General features: G+C 41.0%; 1 protein-coding gene across 2 annotated transcripts in view; it reads left to right on the plus strand.

Annotated features, from left to right (window-relative positions):
• The window catches only part of VWA3A (von Willebrand factor A domain containing 3A), a 149,145-nt gene that overhangs the window by 120,939 nt on the left and 11,005 nt on the right, over window positions 1-17,201 (plus strand). For both annotated transcript variants that reach the window (XM_089674793.1, XM_089674794.1), the window contains exons 25-29: window positions 344-441; window positions 8,642-8,794; window positions 12,866-12,974; window positions 13,681-13,825; window positions 15,702-15,846. In XM_089674793.1, coding sequence (XP_089530919.1) covers window positions 344-441; window positions 8,642-8,794; window positions 12,866-12,974; window positions 13,681-13,825; window positions 15,702-15,846 — 650 coding nt within the window. The remainder of the gene's footprint in view (window positions 1-343; window positions 442-8,641; window positions 8,795-12,865; window positions 12,975-13,680; window positions 13,826-15,701; window positions 15,847-17,201) is intronic.

Here is a 17,201-nt window from a genome sequence, read left to right on the forward strand (position 1 = left end):
CAGAGGAACAAGGCAGTGGACAGAAATGCCACTTGTGCTCTGAACTGATACAAACATACACTATAGAGGGGTATGCTTTGTTCATATTTCATGTCTGAGGTTTACAACCACTTTAATTATAAATGGGGAAGAGTGAGAACTCCTCTTGGATTTGTATTGTTTTCAGTGTCAACATTGTGGAGATTTCCCCTCACTCCTTTCCCTGTGAAGTGAAGTGAAATCTCCCCAACAGAAACACAACAATGTAATCCTGAAAAAGTTTCTAACCTGTCCCCACTTCAGCAAATAATTAAAAAAAATGTTTCTACTTTAACATGATCCCCATTCTGCCTATATCCCACAGGGGTGGTGTACAAGGACTATCCAGCAACCAAAACCGTGAGGAAAAGTATTCCCTTCATTGCTTTACCCAAAGAAGAAGAATGCTGTTCATCCAAAGCAGTAAGACATACATTATTCCTTAACTGTGATACTGATTTACAAAACTTGGATGTAAAGAGATAATCTATTGAAAAAATTTGCCATCTATACCACAAAATCTGGCAAAGATAGCAGAGGGCACTTAATTTAAGTGCTATTTTTTAAGGGTTTTTTTTCTTGCAGTTATTTTTCCAGGTTAACACTGCACCAGAGAAAGATAGCTCTGTAAATGAATGCACACAGGAACATTCTGAAACTAGAAAAGCTACAATTTCTGGGGAAATTGTGTGAAGTGTTCTTGCCTCCACCAGTAGTCTACAACTGCAGTGGGCGGAGTAACTGGGTGGAGTGACTTGTCACTCTGCTGCCTGCTCACACACCTGGGTTCCTTTGGCAACTCACTCTACAGCAAGGGCAGAGAAGAGCTGTTAAAAACAAACTGCTCCAACTTGCTCACTTCACTGGCGGTTGCCGTCTTCAAACGGTTGTAGTTTAAACATTATAAATCCTACACCAAAGAGCTTTATATTGTGAGAATCACAAGACCCAGACCTACATTTTGATGCATAGTATGTCTCTGAAATATTGAAAATGAAGGCACAGTCGCAGTTTAGAAACTGCCCTTCAAATTTGAGGTGGCTAGAGTGGAGTTTTAATGAATGTCAATGGGCAGCGTGAGTTGCAAACAAATGGTTATATTGTGAAAACTATCAGGACTATGGCTTAGCCGTGGACATTTTTAGTGGCAGCAGGGATAGCTGAACATTTTGATTTAAGATTTGTGTAGGTGGGCTTGAAAATGAGGGAGTGGTGGCAGTTTAGAAATCATGTCCTTATTTTTCAGCTCACACTGTAGCTATTGTCAGCTCCCACTCTAGTTTTGAACATTCCGCCATTCATTCCTAAGGGACTACTTTCACCACAAAAACGCTGATATTTCGTGAACCATTTGGCAAAACGTTCCACAAAGTAATAGCACACCAATCAGGAACAATCCGCACGTTTCGGTATATTACTGTCTATGTAGTGTAAAAACTGTGGGAGGAGTTAGGGTGGTAAATTTGGCTATAATAGAATATATATGTGAGATAACAGTAAGTGGTCTTGCCATGCAAGAAAACATTGTAGTGTGCCTTCATTCACAGAACAAATCTCCTGCTGGTGAAATGTTACAATTACACAGGTCTGCAAAAAAATTTTTTTTCAAGAGCTGTTTTGGTTATTCCACGTAATCTTTATGTTTTTTGGTGCGCTGAATCCCGAAAATGACCTCCATTTTGTCATAGGACATCACGTTTCCTGACAATTTAGGTAACTATGTTAAATAAGGCAATACCTCAAAATAAATGGAAATAGACTTATTAAATTAAAGTTTTATTGCAATTTTTTCATGAAAATCATTTTTTGAACTGAAATGAGCACACCTACACACACTAAACTCGATTCTTCTTCCCTGTGAGGCTCCTCTTGGTGCATTTACGCTTGTGAGTAGCATCTGGAATGTCTCTCTGAAGCATCCAACAGTAGTCTGCCATCATTGTAATGCTCCATTTTCCCTGGTATCTCCTTTCCATCTCTTTAATGTCTTGGTGGAATCGTTCATTTTGTTCCTCACTCACAGCTCCCAAATTTTCAGGAAAGTAGTCAAGGTGGGACTGGAGGAAATGCACTTTCAAACTCATCAGGCAACCTAAAGCTTGAAATGCTTTCAGCATTCGTCCGACGATCTTTTTGTAGTGAGGATCATTGTTATTGCCTAAAAATGTCTGTACGACTTCTTTAAATGCAATCCACCCTTCTTTTTGAGGATCCGTCATGGTATGGACAAACTCTTGATCAACTATAAGCCTTCTAATGTCTGGTCCGACGAACACACCTTCCTTCAATTTTGCCTCCGACAAGCCTGGAAACTTGGTGACCAAGTATTTGAAGCATTCTCCATCTCTTGGAAGGGATTTTACGAATTGCTTCATCAATGTCAATTTTATGTGGAGAGGTGGTAGAAGAACTTTATGGGAAGGTACCAAAGTTTCTCGGAGGACATTTTTTTCACCAACTGTTAGCACCCTCGGCTGCCAACTCTTCTTGGTCCAGTGATTTTGTCAGTCTTGACTGTCCCATAGACACAGAAAACAAGGGTATTTGGTATCCCACCCACTGGATTCTTCAGGAAAGATTAACCCCTTCTACCATTAGAAGCACAGACTCAGGGCTGAGGCTTACACATACAGCATGCTGCTGAGTATCCCAGTAGACAGACATGTCACTCAGAGCAGCACTTGTATTCACCCCATTTGCAGGGGGGGAGGGGCAGAGATTGTTTACCTGCAAATAACAACAAAGGGCCAGAAGAGAACTAGGGAAATGAGGAAATAGAATTTTTTTTTCCCTAAAACTTGCTTAGCTTATGTATATATTGCTGACCATCAGATTTACAGTGCTATATTTTTTTTCTACATAACTCGGACAACCCCTTTAAGGTTTTTTTGGCATTTTATATCTTAAATGCACTTATGTGACTTAATTAATAGTAATTTGGACTTAAAATTTAGTTAAAAACCCATAATATAAACAAATAACCAAAAATTTAAAAAAAATGTATACATTTGAAGACAATTTTGCATTTTGTGGCAAATCATGACATCTAGGAGTTTTTTCAATATTTTATTTGTTTTCAGCACACCAAAATACATGGAAATGAGATGAAAATAATCAAACAGCTTTTTAGTCGCAGACCTGTGTTATTTTTTGTTTACATTCCTTATCTCAGGACAGAATTCATACTGATGTATTGGGGATCATTTACTAAAGGCAAATAGAATGTGCACTTTGCAACGTGCACTTGCATTCTCCAAGTGCAGTTGCTCCTGAGCTTAGTAAATGAGGTAAGCCTTCATTTTGCAAAGAATACCCAATCACGTGCATGGAAAATAAATAAAGCTGCATTTTGCTTGCACATGATTGAATGATGGAAACCAGAAGAGCTTCTGCTCATTTACTAAGCTCTGGAGCAACTGTGCCTACAGAATGTACTGAAAGGGGTGGGGGGGGGGGGTTTGGGGCGCGCTGGAGGTGAGGACCTTTATTTAGAATAGCATCCCAGTGCACAACTACAGTAGGTAGCAAAAGATAAGATATAGTGCTGTTGTGCTTCTGAATAGATATTCATGCAACTTTGCTAAGTATACGCTGCAGTCCTAATTTGTGAACCAATAACACAAAAACAAACAAAATACCATGTGGAACGTGCATAAATTAAGTGCATTATTATTATTATTATTATTATTACTACGAGTTTATATAGCGCCAAAGGGTTTGCTCAGCGCTGTACAATAGGGGGGACAATACATGGCACAGTACAACAACAACAAACAACGTACGAGGGGTAAGAGGGCCCTACTCTTACGAGCTTACAATCTAGGAGGGAGGGGGTAAAGGTACAGTAGGAAGTGGCTGAGGGGGATGAAGTGGTGGGAGGAATGAGGGAGGATGGCCGTTAGGTGAGGGTGGGGTAGGCTTCCCTGAAGAGATGGGTTTTGAGGGAGCGCCTGAATGTGAATAGGGAAGGCGACAGTCTGATGGATTGGGGCAGTGAGTTCCAGAGGATGGGGGAGGACCTGGAGAAGTCCTGCAGTCGTGCATGGGAGGAGGAGACCAGGGAGCAGGATAGAAGGAGGTCCTGTGAGGAGCGAAGGGTACGGGTAGGGTGGTACTTGGTGATCAGGTTGGTGAGGTAGTCAGGGGCAGTGTTGTGAACGGCTTTCTAGGTCAGGGTTAGGAGTTTAAATTTGATGCGTTGGGCAATCGGGAGCCAGTGGAGGGAGAGGCAGAGGGGGGTGGCAGAGGTGGAGCGGGTGGTGAGGTGGATGAGTCTGGCAGCTGAGTTCAGGATGGTCTGGAGCGGGGAGAGCCTGCACTTGGGAAGGCCAGTGAGGAGGGAGTTGCAGTAGTCAAGGCGTGAGATGATGAGGGAGTGTACTAGAAGTTTGGTGGTGTCTGGGGTGAGGAAGGAGCGTATCTTGGCAATGTTGCGAAGATGGAGCCTGCATGTGTTTGTGAGTGATTTGACATGCGGTTGGAGGGAGAGGTTCGCGTCAAGAATGACGCCAAGGACTTTGGCTTGCGGGGCGGGAGTGATAGTGGAGTTGTTGGTGATGATGGATAGGATGGGGGGGGGGGGGGGGGTGTTGGCAGGGGGAAAGATGAGGAGCTCAGTTTTGGAGAGGTTGAGCTTGAGGAAATGTAGCGACATCCAGTCTGAGATGTCATTTAGGAGGTGAGTGATGCGGGCGCAGATAGTGGGGGTGAGGTGAGGGGTGGAGAGGTAGATTTGGGTGTCGTCAGCATAGAGGTGATAGTTGAAGCCGTGAGATTGTATGAGTTTGCCCAGGGAGGAGGTGTAGATGGAGAAGAGAAGGGGTCCAAGGACAGAGCCTTGGGGGACCCCAACAGAGAGGGGGAGGGAGGGGGAGGTGGCACCATTGTAGGTGACACTGAAGGAGCGTCGGGATAGGTAGGATGAGAACCAAGAGAGAGCAGTATCTCCGATGCCAAGGGAGAGTAGTTTATTAAGGAGGAGGGGGTGGTCAACTGTGTCGAAGGCCGCAGAGAGGTCCAGGAGAAGGAGGACAGAGTAGTCGCCCTTGGCTTTGGCGTTGAGTAGGTCGTTAGTGATTTTGAGGAGGGCAGTTTCAGTGGAGTGTAGGGGACGGAAGCCGGACTGTAGAGGGTCAAGGAGGTTATTGTCTGTAAGGTGGGCGCTTAGGCGATCGTAGACTATGCGTTCAAGGAGCTTGGAGGTGAGTGGCAGCAGAGAGATGGGTCTGAGGTTGTTGGGGTCCGCGGGATCCAGGGAGGGCTTTTTGAGGATGGGGGTGATATGCGCGTGCTTTAGGGGGGAGGGGAATACGCCAGTAGAGAGGGAGAGATTGAAGATGTGGGTGAGGGAGCGGATGAGGGAAGAGGGGGGTGACCGGAGGAGTTGAGAGGGGATAGGGTCCAGGGGGCAGGTAGTGAGGCGGGCTTTTGAGAGGACTTTGGCGACTTCCTCAGTAGTGACAGGGCTGAGGGAGTGCAGTGCGGGGGGGGTTATGGTGGGCGGGGCATTGGGAGAGGAGGGGGGCAGTGCGGTTGTGAGGGCAGAGGAGGGGGGAGATGAAGGGGTGACGGGGGCGAGGAGGCTAGGTGGGGAGGTAGATTGCAAGTTGACGATGTCCTTACGGATAGCGTCAATCTTGTTGTGGAAATGGGTGGCAATCTCGTGGGCGGTGAGAGAGGTACTGAGTGGAGGAGGGGGGGGGGGGGAGAGCAGGGAATTGAAGGTGGAGAAGAGTCGGCGGGGGCAGGAGGAGAGGGTGTTTATTAGGTTAACAAAGTAGGCCTGCTTGGCGGCGTGGAGGGAGGAGGTGTAGATAAGAAATGCAGATTTGTAGAGGGAGAAAGTATGAGGGGACCTGGTTTTGCGCCACAGTCTCTCCAGTGCGCGACTGCGACGTTTGAGGCGTTTAGTGCTGTCGGTCTGCCAGGGTTGAAGCGGTCTGGGTTTGATGATGCATTAAATTTAACAATATATGAGTAATATTGCTTCACATATACAAAGTGAATATTTGTAACATTCAGTCCCAATTCAGAAAAATAAAGTGCCCAGGTGTTGGATACTAATTGGTGAACTTCGTGCAAAAATTACAGGTGCTCCTCAGTGCTCAATCGGTGCCCCACATGGATGTGCACTCACCATTAGCCGTGGACCACCTATCTCTAGGTTGGTCTTAAGCGCCTGGTTTGGGACTAGCCCAATGCGTGATGGTAAGAATGGCATCAATATTCATTCCTGGGAATCATGCAATCTGGCTGATAGTAACCAATAGGATGATGACCAGCATGGATATAAATTAGTGTAGTTTAAAAGAGCCTTTTTAAACTTTCTCCTCTCCTCCCAGGCAGTAAACCAAGTTTCAGCATGTGAACAGAAACAAGAGCAAGCATCCCATAGTGTAAAACCATAAAAAACTTTAATGATGGGGAGACATTATAAGAATAAAACTCACAAGCAAAGTGTCCATAACCTGGCACTCAGTGTATTCAGCCTTGCTGCCTGTGAATAGGAACCAAGATGGCCGCCGCGTCCCAGCGTGCGTTCCAAAGGGCGGAAATGACGTCAGCGGAAGTTGCGTCATCAAACCTCGACCGGTTTCGATCAATAGATCGTCATCAGGAAGTGCCACTGACATCATTTCCGCCCTTTGGAACGCACGCTGGGACGTGTACTCTTCAACCACCAGACTCTGACTAAACAATATACACTAATTTGTGGTATTTTTATCAATAAAATGTAACAGAATACATTTTTGGTCTAAATGTAAGAAGATTATTTATTTGCAAAATTTTATAACAAAAACTAAGAAAAATTGGGTTTTTTTTTCTAAATTTTCAGTATTTTTTCCTTTATATAGGAAATAATAAAAAAGTGGTGATTCAATACCGGGCAATTTTACACCTTCCTGCCCAGGCCAGTTTTCAGGTTTCAGCGCTCTCACACTTTGAATGACAATTGCACGGTCATACAACATTGTACCCAAACTAAAATTTTATCATTTTCTTCACACAACTAGAGCTTTCTTTTGGTGGTATTTAATCACCACTGGGGTTTTTATTTTTTGCTAAATTAACAAAAAAAAACAAAAATTTTGAAAAAAAAAAGTTTTTCTTTGTTTCTGTTATAAAGGTTTGCAAATAAATAATTGTTCTTCATAAATTTAGGCCGAGATGTATTCTGCTACATGTCTTTGGTGAAAATAACCCAAATTAGGATGTATTTTTTAGTTTGTAGGAAAGTTATAGAGTTCACAAACTATGGGATAGATCTGAATATTGATCAATCCTGAAGTACTGACAGCCAATCTAATTTCTTGAGGTCCAAGAATGTCAAAACAGTACAGATATCCCCCAAATAACCCCTTTTTGCAAAGCAGACAGTCCGACGTACTTCATAAGAGGCATGGCGAGTTTTTTGAAGTTGTATTTTTTTTGTCATAATTTTTCGGAAAATTAAAAAATTAAATAAATTAGTTTCACTATTTTTTTTTTTTTACATATTGTCACCAGTGCAGTACAGCGTCATCATATAACTGGCATGGCGGTGATCAGGGACACTGACTGGTGACAGTATGAAAAAAAAAATTATATGTTTTTTTTTTATTTTTAGTTATATTTTTTTATTATTTTTTATTAATTTTTTTTTTTTTTTAAGATTTTTTTTCATATTTCACTATGACCAAAGTAGTACAATGTTACCATAGTAACATTGTACTACTTTGGGGAAGTGATCAGTATTTTTTTTTTTTTTTTACATAATTTGCTTATAGCAAAGAATTACTTTGCTATAAGCAAGCATTTACCTGAATGACATCCATTCATTCAGGGGTTTTTTTTGTTTTTTTGTTTTTTTTGTGCTTAGCTGTGATTTAACCACAGCTAATCACATGACATGTGCATGTGATTAGCTGTGACCATTCACAGCTAGGCAGTAGTATACAATGGATGGCATGAGTGAAGCCATCCATTGTATCCAACTGTCATGTGACCTGCTGTGATTGGTCACAGCAGGTCACATGGTACCGACAACGGGGCAGATACTCAGATCTGTCATCGGCCGTGTCCGAGGTACACGGCCGGTGACAGATCGCGCCGCTCTGCAGGAGTGCAATCTGCGCATGTACGGGAGGACGCCATATGGCGTCCACCTGGAACGCTGATGACATTTGCCGCCCGCCATTCGGCCATAGGGCGGGCGGCAAATGGTTAAATACCACAAAACGAAAGCTCTATTTGTGTGAAAAAAAGATTCTAAAAAGTGTTGCATGGCCGAGCAATTGAAGTAGTTCAGTTCTGAGAGATTGTTTGTCTTATCCATGTAAATTGATACATTCTACTGGAGAGCTTGTGCTTTTGAAATACAGACTTACTGGCTGAATCACCAGATAAAAGAAAGCAGAAAAAAAGCCTAAAAAAGAAAATGAATGCAGCCGTCACATCTAAGAATTGGTAAGCTGCAATCTAATAAATGTTTTCTTCAGGGTTTAATACCGCTTTAAACTACCACAGGCTCAAATACAATCATATTGTTGTAGTCTCTGATTATAATCTCTAGCTACATTTATATTATATAGCCAACATTTTGTTTAAAACTGATGGACCTTTATTGTATTCTGTTTTCTAAAAGTGGCTGAAAAAGTATGGTTTGAAGAAACTGAAGTTACAGCTCACCAAGCTGGTATCCGGTCCAGATTGCACTCATCAGAAAAAGTTGGTGCCGGCATTACACAAACAGGTTTCTGCAAAATATTGCACTATTTTCCCAAGCGTGGAGATTAATGTGAGTCTTATGTTTTATGTATTTACTTTGTGATATACCATATATATTGTGGGTGACTAATATTAGTATTTGGTGTTAGATGTATCAAGGGAATCAAGCTGTATACATGCCTGAAAAAGATAAAATCTGAGAGTATATTTAAATTTTATACAAAGCCAATTTCTTTTTTTTTAGTTTAAGGTAGAACAGGGAAGGATTAAAACTCCTGTCAGTTGTTTGCTGGTTATGTTTAAATTTATCTTTACATCCTGTCCTGGAGATCAAACAGTAATTTAGGCCATAGACGGTTTTTCGTCCAAAAAACGAAACATTGTTCGTTCTGTAAACCGATGTTACCACCAATGATTGCGAAAATCGGATGTTTTTCACTAATTTTTCAGCATTACCGATAAATGAAAAGAGGAGGAACCCTGAAAATCGGCTGATGTCATTGCCCCACTAACAGTGCGAAAATCGGCCGATTATTCTTTCAGACGAAAAATCGGCCGATAAATGAACCATCTATGGCCTGCATAAGTGAGAGGAGATCAGTCCAAAATGAATTCATTTGTTAGGCTGGAAATAGGTGGATCTTTTTTTTTCTTCATTCATCCAGAGGGCTGATAGAAAAAAGAAACAAATAGATTCCCCCATCCACACAATCGAGGTGAATATCCTCCCGCTGAGACATTGTACTCTTTGCTGTCAGAATACACTGATCAGCAACTGTAACCTATTGGCTGCAGTGGCTGACCGAGAGAAATTTTCCAACAAGCTACAGTAGCTCATTGAGTGGGAGCGACCACACATGGATTGAATTTGGCTGGTCCATGCTGAACTGGTTGAATTTCGATCTATCTATTGCCAGCTTAAAGCTGGCCATGCAGAGAACAAATGTTTTTTAGTTCCTCATTAGGCTGTTTTCACACTGATCCGTTTTTCTTCTGCTTTTGTGTGGAAAAAAAAAAGTGGAAGAAAAACACAGGACCATGTAACTCTACGGAACTATGCACACTGATCCATTGCGGGTCCGCTGCATTTTGAAAAATCCTGCTTGCTGCATTTTTGGTGTGGTTAAAAAAGTGCAACAAAAATGCACCTCACCATTGAACTGTATGGAAAATGTGGCAAAAACGCATAAAAAAATGCCACACGGGTGCATTTTTAGTTTTTAAATCACATGTCCTATGTAACGCACTGCATCATTTTTAGCACATTTTTGCTACGGATCAGTGTGAAAGTATCCCTAACTGACTACAATTTGAGCCGTGGATGGCCCATCCCACAGGACATCTTTCAATATGAAAATCAGCCAGGCAGAAAATTGTTGGCCGAACAGCAGCTTTATCCAATCATATGCAGCGTTTGTTCAGGTATTCTGACAGCCACTGATGGTGCTGACTGTCAGAAAACAATAGCCGGCAGGGGAAGTTTGTCTGTCCATGCTGAGCAATAGAAATCTTTCAATGTATAGTCAGCTTTGGACAGTTGTCACAACAACAGGTGTCCCCATTGAAAGATTCCCTCTCATTCATGTTTTGGTAAAAACTGGAACATTTTGATTTCCCAGCTCTTTCTGTTTTGGGGACTATGGCCACAAGAAAAAATAGAGGGGGTGGATCTCCTCAGTGTGGGATATGACTGCAATAAGACATGCAGGGGTTTTACCTATCTATCCAAAACAAAAACAATTTTGGCTATACATATATTTTAAAAAGTCTTTTAACATACGCTTGTATTTCCAAAAATGGGGTTAATTTACTAACTCTGGAGAGTACAAAATCTGCTGCAGTCGTGTATGGTAGCCAATCAGCTTCTAACTTCAGCTTGTTCAATTAAGCTTTGGCAATAAAACCTGGAAGCTGATTGGTTTCTGTGCAGAGCTGCACCAGATTTTGCACTCTCCAGTTTTAGTAAATCAAACCCATTGTGTTTCAGCACTAAGAAATGGATTTGTCTTTAATGAGCGTCATAGAAATAGAGAGGAATTTGTTTAGTTTAATATATCCTCCCCCCTTCCTTGCATCTCCTCTACAGCTGGCCATACATGGCTTGAATTTTGACCAGTTCAATAGGCCAAATAGTGACTGCAGCCAACCATCTGCAGTCATTGTTTGAGCAGTCTAGCAGCTGGCTAGGGACCAAGCTGTTTGGTTTTGTTTCCATGGGCAGCAAGGGGATTGTGGTACAAACATCCCCCTAACTGCCCACCTAAAATATAATATGCAACTGAAAAGAGTTTACACATGGCATGCCCACAATGCTTTGCTTCATGGCCAAGGCAGACTTAACTCTGTCTGCCTGTCAAACTCTTCCATTGTCAATTGGCTCGCAGTTGTGACATTATCTCAGCACTTTCAACTCATGGTTGGAGTACGGTCAATGCATGCAAAATCCCCCATCAACCAAAAAAAATACCAGCTATAAAAAGGAATTTAGGAGATGACAGTATTGCCACAGAAAGCCTGGAAGCTGCTACTGTACTATCCTCTGAAAAACAGCCCACCACTGTTGCTGGTATGAACAAGGCTTTAGGAGTGGATTAAAAGTCTTTGGATCCAGCCCAACGAACTGATCAAGAAAAATCTTTACATGTATAGCCAGCATTGTTCCTGTTTAGTCAGCTGCCTAATTCTTGTACATGTCTGTTCTCACATTGAGTTACTACAGACTTTAGATGGTGGACACCAGTGCATGCTCAATCAGGTGGCCTCATTTTTTCATGTACATTATACTTTTTATTATGAATTGTTAATCATAGTTGCTTTTGTGGATTTAAACTTGGATCCAACCTTACTTGACATTGCAAAGGTTCTATTGTGGATAATTATTTGGCTTTCTAACATTACTGTGTGAAGGAATGCCATGGTAATTTGTGTTGGAATCATCATTTGATATGTCTGTATGCTATGTATGTGATAATAAATTAGCAGCATTTTGTGTGTTAGTTATAATTTTAGCAGATGGAGCAAATTTTAGGGGTTGTCTCTTTATCTTTTTCTTAATAATAGTGTGAAGTAGTAGCTGGCATGCCAAAGTGATCTTATTACATCTTGACTCCTAATGGAGCAGACAGTTATTTCACTAATAGAATGGATAGGTCTGGACTGTAATAGTCTTGCAGGGAAATGATTAATTCCGGCCCCATTTATTAAATTACATGCACGAGAAAGGGGTATATACAAAATCAACTATGCTTTTTGTGTGTAGTTATATAGGAGTTAGGCCCTGTTCACACCTTTGCATTTCAAAGCATGCTTTGTAAACAAAACTGCAGAGGTGTCATTAAATACAATTATTCAATGAGGCTGGTATGTTCTCTGCTGGCCAATAAACCAAAAAATGCACCTAAATGCACTACAATGGATGTTAAAAATTGCACTAAAAATGGACAAAAGCAACATGGATGCTAACCTGGCCTTTGAGATGAAGTTGTAACTTATTATATTCATAAAAAATGACCATTCGTGATATATGTGTCCGTATTGCTGTCTAGTTAAAGAAAGGATTGCATGCATATACATGACTTACCTAATTTTAAATGATTGTGCTTGTTGTCACTTACAGGGAGTGGTGAAACACCTTCAATTTCAGCAGGGAGCTATTTCACTAATAGAATGGATAGGTCTGGACTGCAATAGTCTTGCAGGGAAATTATTAATTCCGGCCCCATTTATTAAATTACATGCACGAGAAAGGGGTATATACAAAATCAACTATGCTTTTTGTGTGTAGTTATATAGGAGTTAGGCCCTGTTCACACCTTTGCATTTCAAAGCATGCTTTGTAAACAAAACAGCAAAGGTGACATTAAATACAATTATTCAATGAGGCTGGTATGTTCTCTGCTGGCCAATAAACCAAAAAATGCACCTAAATGCACTACAATGGATGTTAAAAATTGCACTAAAAATGGACAAAAGCAACATGGATGCTAACCTGGCCTTTGAGATGAAGTTGTAACTTATTATATTCATAAAAAATGACCATTCGTGATATATGTGTCTGTATTGCTGTCTAGTTAAAGAAAGGATTGCATGCATATACATGACTTACCTAATTGTAAATGATTGTGCTTGTTGTCACTTACAGGGAGTGGTGAAACACCTTCAATTTCAGCCCAGGGAGCTGGAGGAATATATTGAGCAACTGGAGAAGGTTTTGAAACGCTATATTCAGCGACTGCAGTGGCTTTTATCTGGTGATTTCTGCACCTTTTTCTTTTTTAAAGTGATTGTAAATGCAAAAGAAACAGGTTTATACTTACCTGCTCTGTGCAAAATGGAATTGCACAGATCAGCCATGAACCCCCTTTTTGTGTTGGGTCCCCCGCCAGTGCTTCTGGCTCCTTTTCTCCAGAGAAGCTGCTTCCTATGGGGGCACTCATGCCGGCTCACTCTCGCTGCCTGCGTCTATAGACACATAGCGGGGCTCAGCCCCAGCCCACGATCCCTCATTACTGGCTTTGATTGTGTAGTGGCAACTACTGGATTATATACATATATGTATCTTTTTGATATGAAGATGCATAAAACAGAATTAATACAAAGTAACAATAATGTTACTTTGTATCTCCAAATAACTCTTGTGAGCAGTGTTTACAAACGCTGATTAGAAGCTCTGTTTTTGACAGCAGTGACTGGAACTGGTTTCTGTATATACTGTACACATCAAGTGTAATTTCAACAGCTGGATATTACTAGGGGGTGCAGTATGGGGGAGGGACAGGTAATGCCACATATGCCCTGTTAATTTTGATGAAGTTGTTTGGGCATACGTACAAGTCTAAAACATAAGGTTTGTTAATATCATGTGAGTTTACTTGATTTTATTATAATAATAGATGCATTTGTTCTTTCTTAACATTCTTGTTTTGGTAAACTTTCAATCTTTGCTATATGTTGCAGGAAGTCGACAGCTGCTTGGCGTGATATTGGAGAGCAAAGTATGTATAATAATCGATTCATCCAGCTCCATGGCTCCTTTCCTACCAGAGCTGCAGAAGGGCTTGATCTCAATGCTGTGGGAACAACTAAGGGCTAGAAACATTTGGTATGTAGGAATAAATTTTGATTGCAAAATTGCTTATTGATGTGGTCATGAGTTCTTTTTTGCTAGTTGTAGAGACTGGAAATTTAAGCTAGAGCTGTTCAATCTAGAAATGTACAACTGTTTTCAGAAGAATGAGCAAAGTAGTCTGCAAGGCTCTGTCAAGTTGTGACCGTCTGATTTTGTCAAGTTTTTGTTATTGATCAAATAGTTGGGCTGATGTAAAAATCTGGAGTGATGCCCATAGCAGCCAGTCAGGTCCTTTTTAACTCTCTCCTTTCTAACTGATCTTCTAACCTACTCTAGATAATCCAAGCTGATTGGTTGTGGACCCCATGTAGTTAGTATCCTAGCAAATGTAAATCAACATTGCATTATCTAGTCCAACAAGTGCCCCCCCCCCCCTCTCTCTCTCTCTCTCTCTCTCTCTCTCTCTCCTTCTCTTTTTTTTAATTTTAATTTAATTTAATGACTGCACCATGGTCACAAATGTAAACAAGTAGATGGGATGCAGAGATGGTGAGGCTCAAATGCATGTACATTTTGGACAATCCCAATACCATACTTGTTTTTGATTTACTAAAGGCAAATAACTGTGCACTGCAAGTGCAGTCGCTCCAGAGTAAAGTTCACTTTATAAAGAATACCCAATCACATGCAAGAAAATAAGAAAACAGCACATGATTGGATGATAGAAATCAGCAAAGCTTACCTTCAACCCCACTGTGTGTTACTTTGGAACAGGTAGTTAAATAACCTAAAAGCACTAACTCTCCAGCGCCTCAAAGGGGTCAATGCCAGGAAGAAGCCTGGGAAGCAGGTGTGTGGATGACCTGTGGATAAAATCCTGGTGATGTAGCCCTCCTCAGATCTACAAAACTGGAAGAAAGCACACAGGTGGTGCAAACACCTAGTGCATTATCCAAGGTTTATTAAAATGTTTTAAAAAGACAAAAACATACTCACAAAATATGTACATGAAAAGTCTGTAAAGCCCAAAATGATGGCAGAGTGTTCCGACTGGTGGTGCAGAGGGCCTGTTGACGGGTTTCAGAGATATGTCACATCACCGAAATGCGTCAGTAGGCTGACCACACCACCAGTCGGACACTCTGCCATCATTTTGGGCCATACCTGTGGCTTTACATGTACATATTTTGTGAGTATGTTTTTTGTCTTTTTAAAACATTTTAATAAACATTTTAATAAAGCATCTGTGGGCTTTTTTCCAGCTGAATAACCTGCACCAGTGCTCCCTGCAATTTAAAGAGTTGTATTCCACTCTCACAACCTGGGCACTATCAAGCATCAATAAATATCCTCTTACTGCACACACAAAGTAATTAAATACACTTTATATAGCTACTGCTTCAATTTCAATAGTTTCTGACTATAATACAATCAATACAGCACTTAATAAATAGTGAATACATAGAAAATCAGATAAATACTCTATAATAAATAAAAGTCCATAGATATAAAATGAAATATTAGTGTCCAATAAATTCTTCTTGGTGATAAATAAATATGTATAAAAAGTCCTGATATAGGACTGCCCAAGTGTACTACTAAAAATGACCACATATGTTGTCCTCTTACACTGCCAGTATCTAATGAGATAGAGGCCAGCAAAGAATATACTTTGGTTCTGGAGGGCAAATCAGCATACTCTCTTCAGTCCTTATCCTTGGCAGTCATCAGTTAAATGAGCATGCTTTCCCATGACTAGTTCTCCATATATATATCCTGATCTTTGATAAGTGCTCTCCACAATGCGATTGGATAATACTATTGAAACATTTGTCACATCTCTGTAAAGAGGGGCTTAGGAAAATAATTATGTCTTTTCCCTGTGTTCTGTGATCTGTCTGATGTATAGGTTCAATATGATCAGCTTTGGAGAGAACATTGAGCAATGGCAGGAGTGTTTGGTGGAGGCCACTGATGAAGCATGTCAGGATGCTGTACAATGGCTTTCTAGGCTACAGCCTCGAGGAGACTCCTGTACTGTTCATGCTCTGGAGGTAAGCAGACATGGACATCCCAAACTTTACATCACCCCACTGAATGTCCTTGTTGTACAGTATATTGTACATAAATTATTACTGCGTAAATAAGGAACAGGATTTATTCTATAAAGTGTGGTATTCTTGGGATATTGCTCAAGTGTAATGGTGTTTTCCAGTGAGTCCATGATAGTCAAGGCTGTGTTTCAGGGCTTGTAAGCCCACTTTTATTAACCAAATTATTATAATGTATTGCGGATGGGCAGCACAGCGACGCCCCCACGTGCCGACTCCCGCTATGGTTGTACACAGCGGGAGTTTGAAAGCAGGTCCCAGCCAATGATTCATGGCTGGGACCTGCTGTGCAATCACAGCCCAGAGCCCTGTGTTGACAATAAACACAGGGCTCTGTACAGAGGGAACAATCTCTATTTTTCTTCTCCCTGCTTTGCAAGATTTTTAATTAAAAGCAGCAAACATTACACAAATTAACACTTGTTAGGCTCACATTTAACCCCTTGATAACCCAAGATGTTAACCCTTTCCCAGCTAGTGTCATTAGTACAGTGACAGTGTATAGTAGTCAGTTCCCACCCCGTGTCAGTTAGTGTCCGATTGCCATCCGCACTATCACAGTCTCATTATAAGTCACTGATCACTGCTATTAGTAGTATAAAAAAAAATTCCAGTATGTATACTATAATTTGTAGACGCTATAACTTTCACGCAAACAAATAGTATACACTTATTGGGATTTTTTTTACCAAAGTCATGTAACAGTATACTTTTGCTCTAAATTTATGAAGACATTTGATTTTTTTAATTTTTTATTGGATATGCAGAAAGTAAAAAATATTTTTCTTTAAAAAAAATTCTGTCTTTTTTCATTTATATAATAAAACGTAAAAAAAACCTGGTGGTGATCAAATACCCCCAAAAGAAAGTTCTGTTTGTGTGAAGAAAATTTATATACAGTAAATGTTGTTTAGGTACAGTGTTGCATGACCGTGCAATTACCAGATAAAGTAGCGCACTGAAGAATAGAAAAAAATGGCCTGGTTATGAAAGGAGTAAAACCTTCTGGAGCCAAAATGGTTTCACACACAGAAGTTTCAGCTTCATACCACATTCAAAGCAAAAACAGAAAAAGGACAAAAAAGGTACCAAGCCTCCGGGCTCATTCCCTTCATAACCCGACTGCTCAGGCCTTGTGCCTTGGTCCCCCCAGACTAACAGCACATCTGTGCTCACATACAACAGCTTCAGCTTTCTCAGTGCTCTTTAGGAAAAGGGGAATCTCCTGGCATCCAAGCCCTCCTGTCCCCTAGCCTGGGACCTTTGACCTTTTAGGTGGAACACACCTGTCCCCTCAC

Source organism: Staurois parvus, unplaced genomic scaffold, assembly GCF_062004578.1.
Source record: "Staurois parvus isolate SC_StPar_1 unplaced genomic scaffold, SC_StPar_1.0 ptg000152l, whole genome shotgun sequence".
Taxonomy (NCBI): Eukaryota; Metazoa; Chordata; class Amphibia; order Anura; family Ranidae; genus Staurois; species Staurois parvus.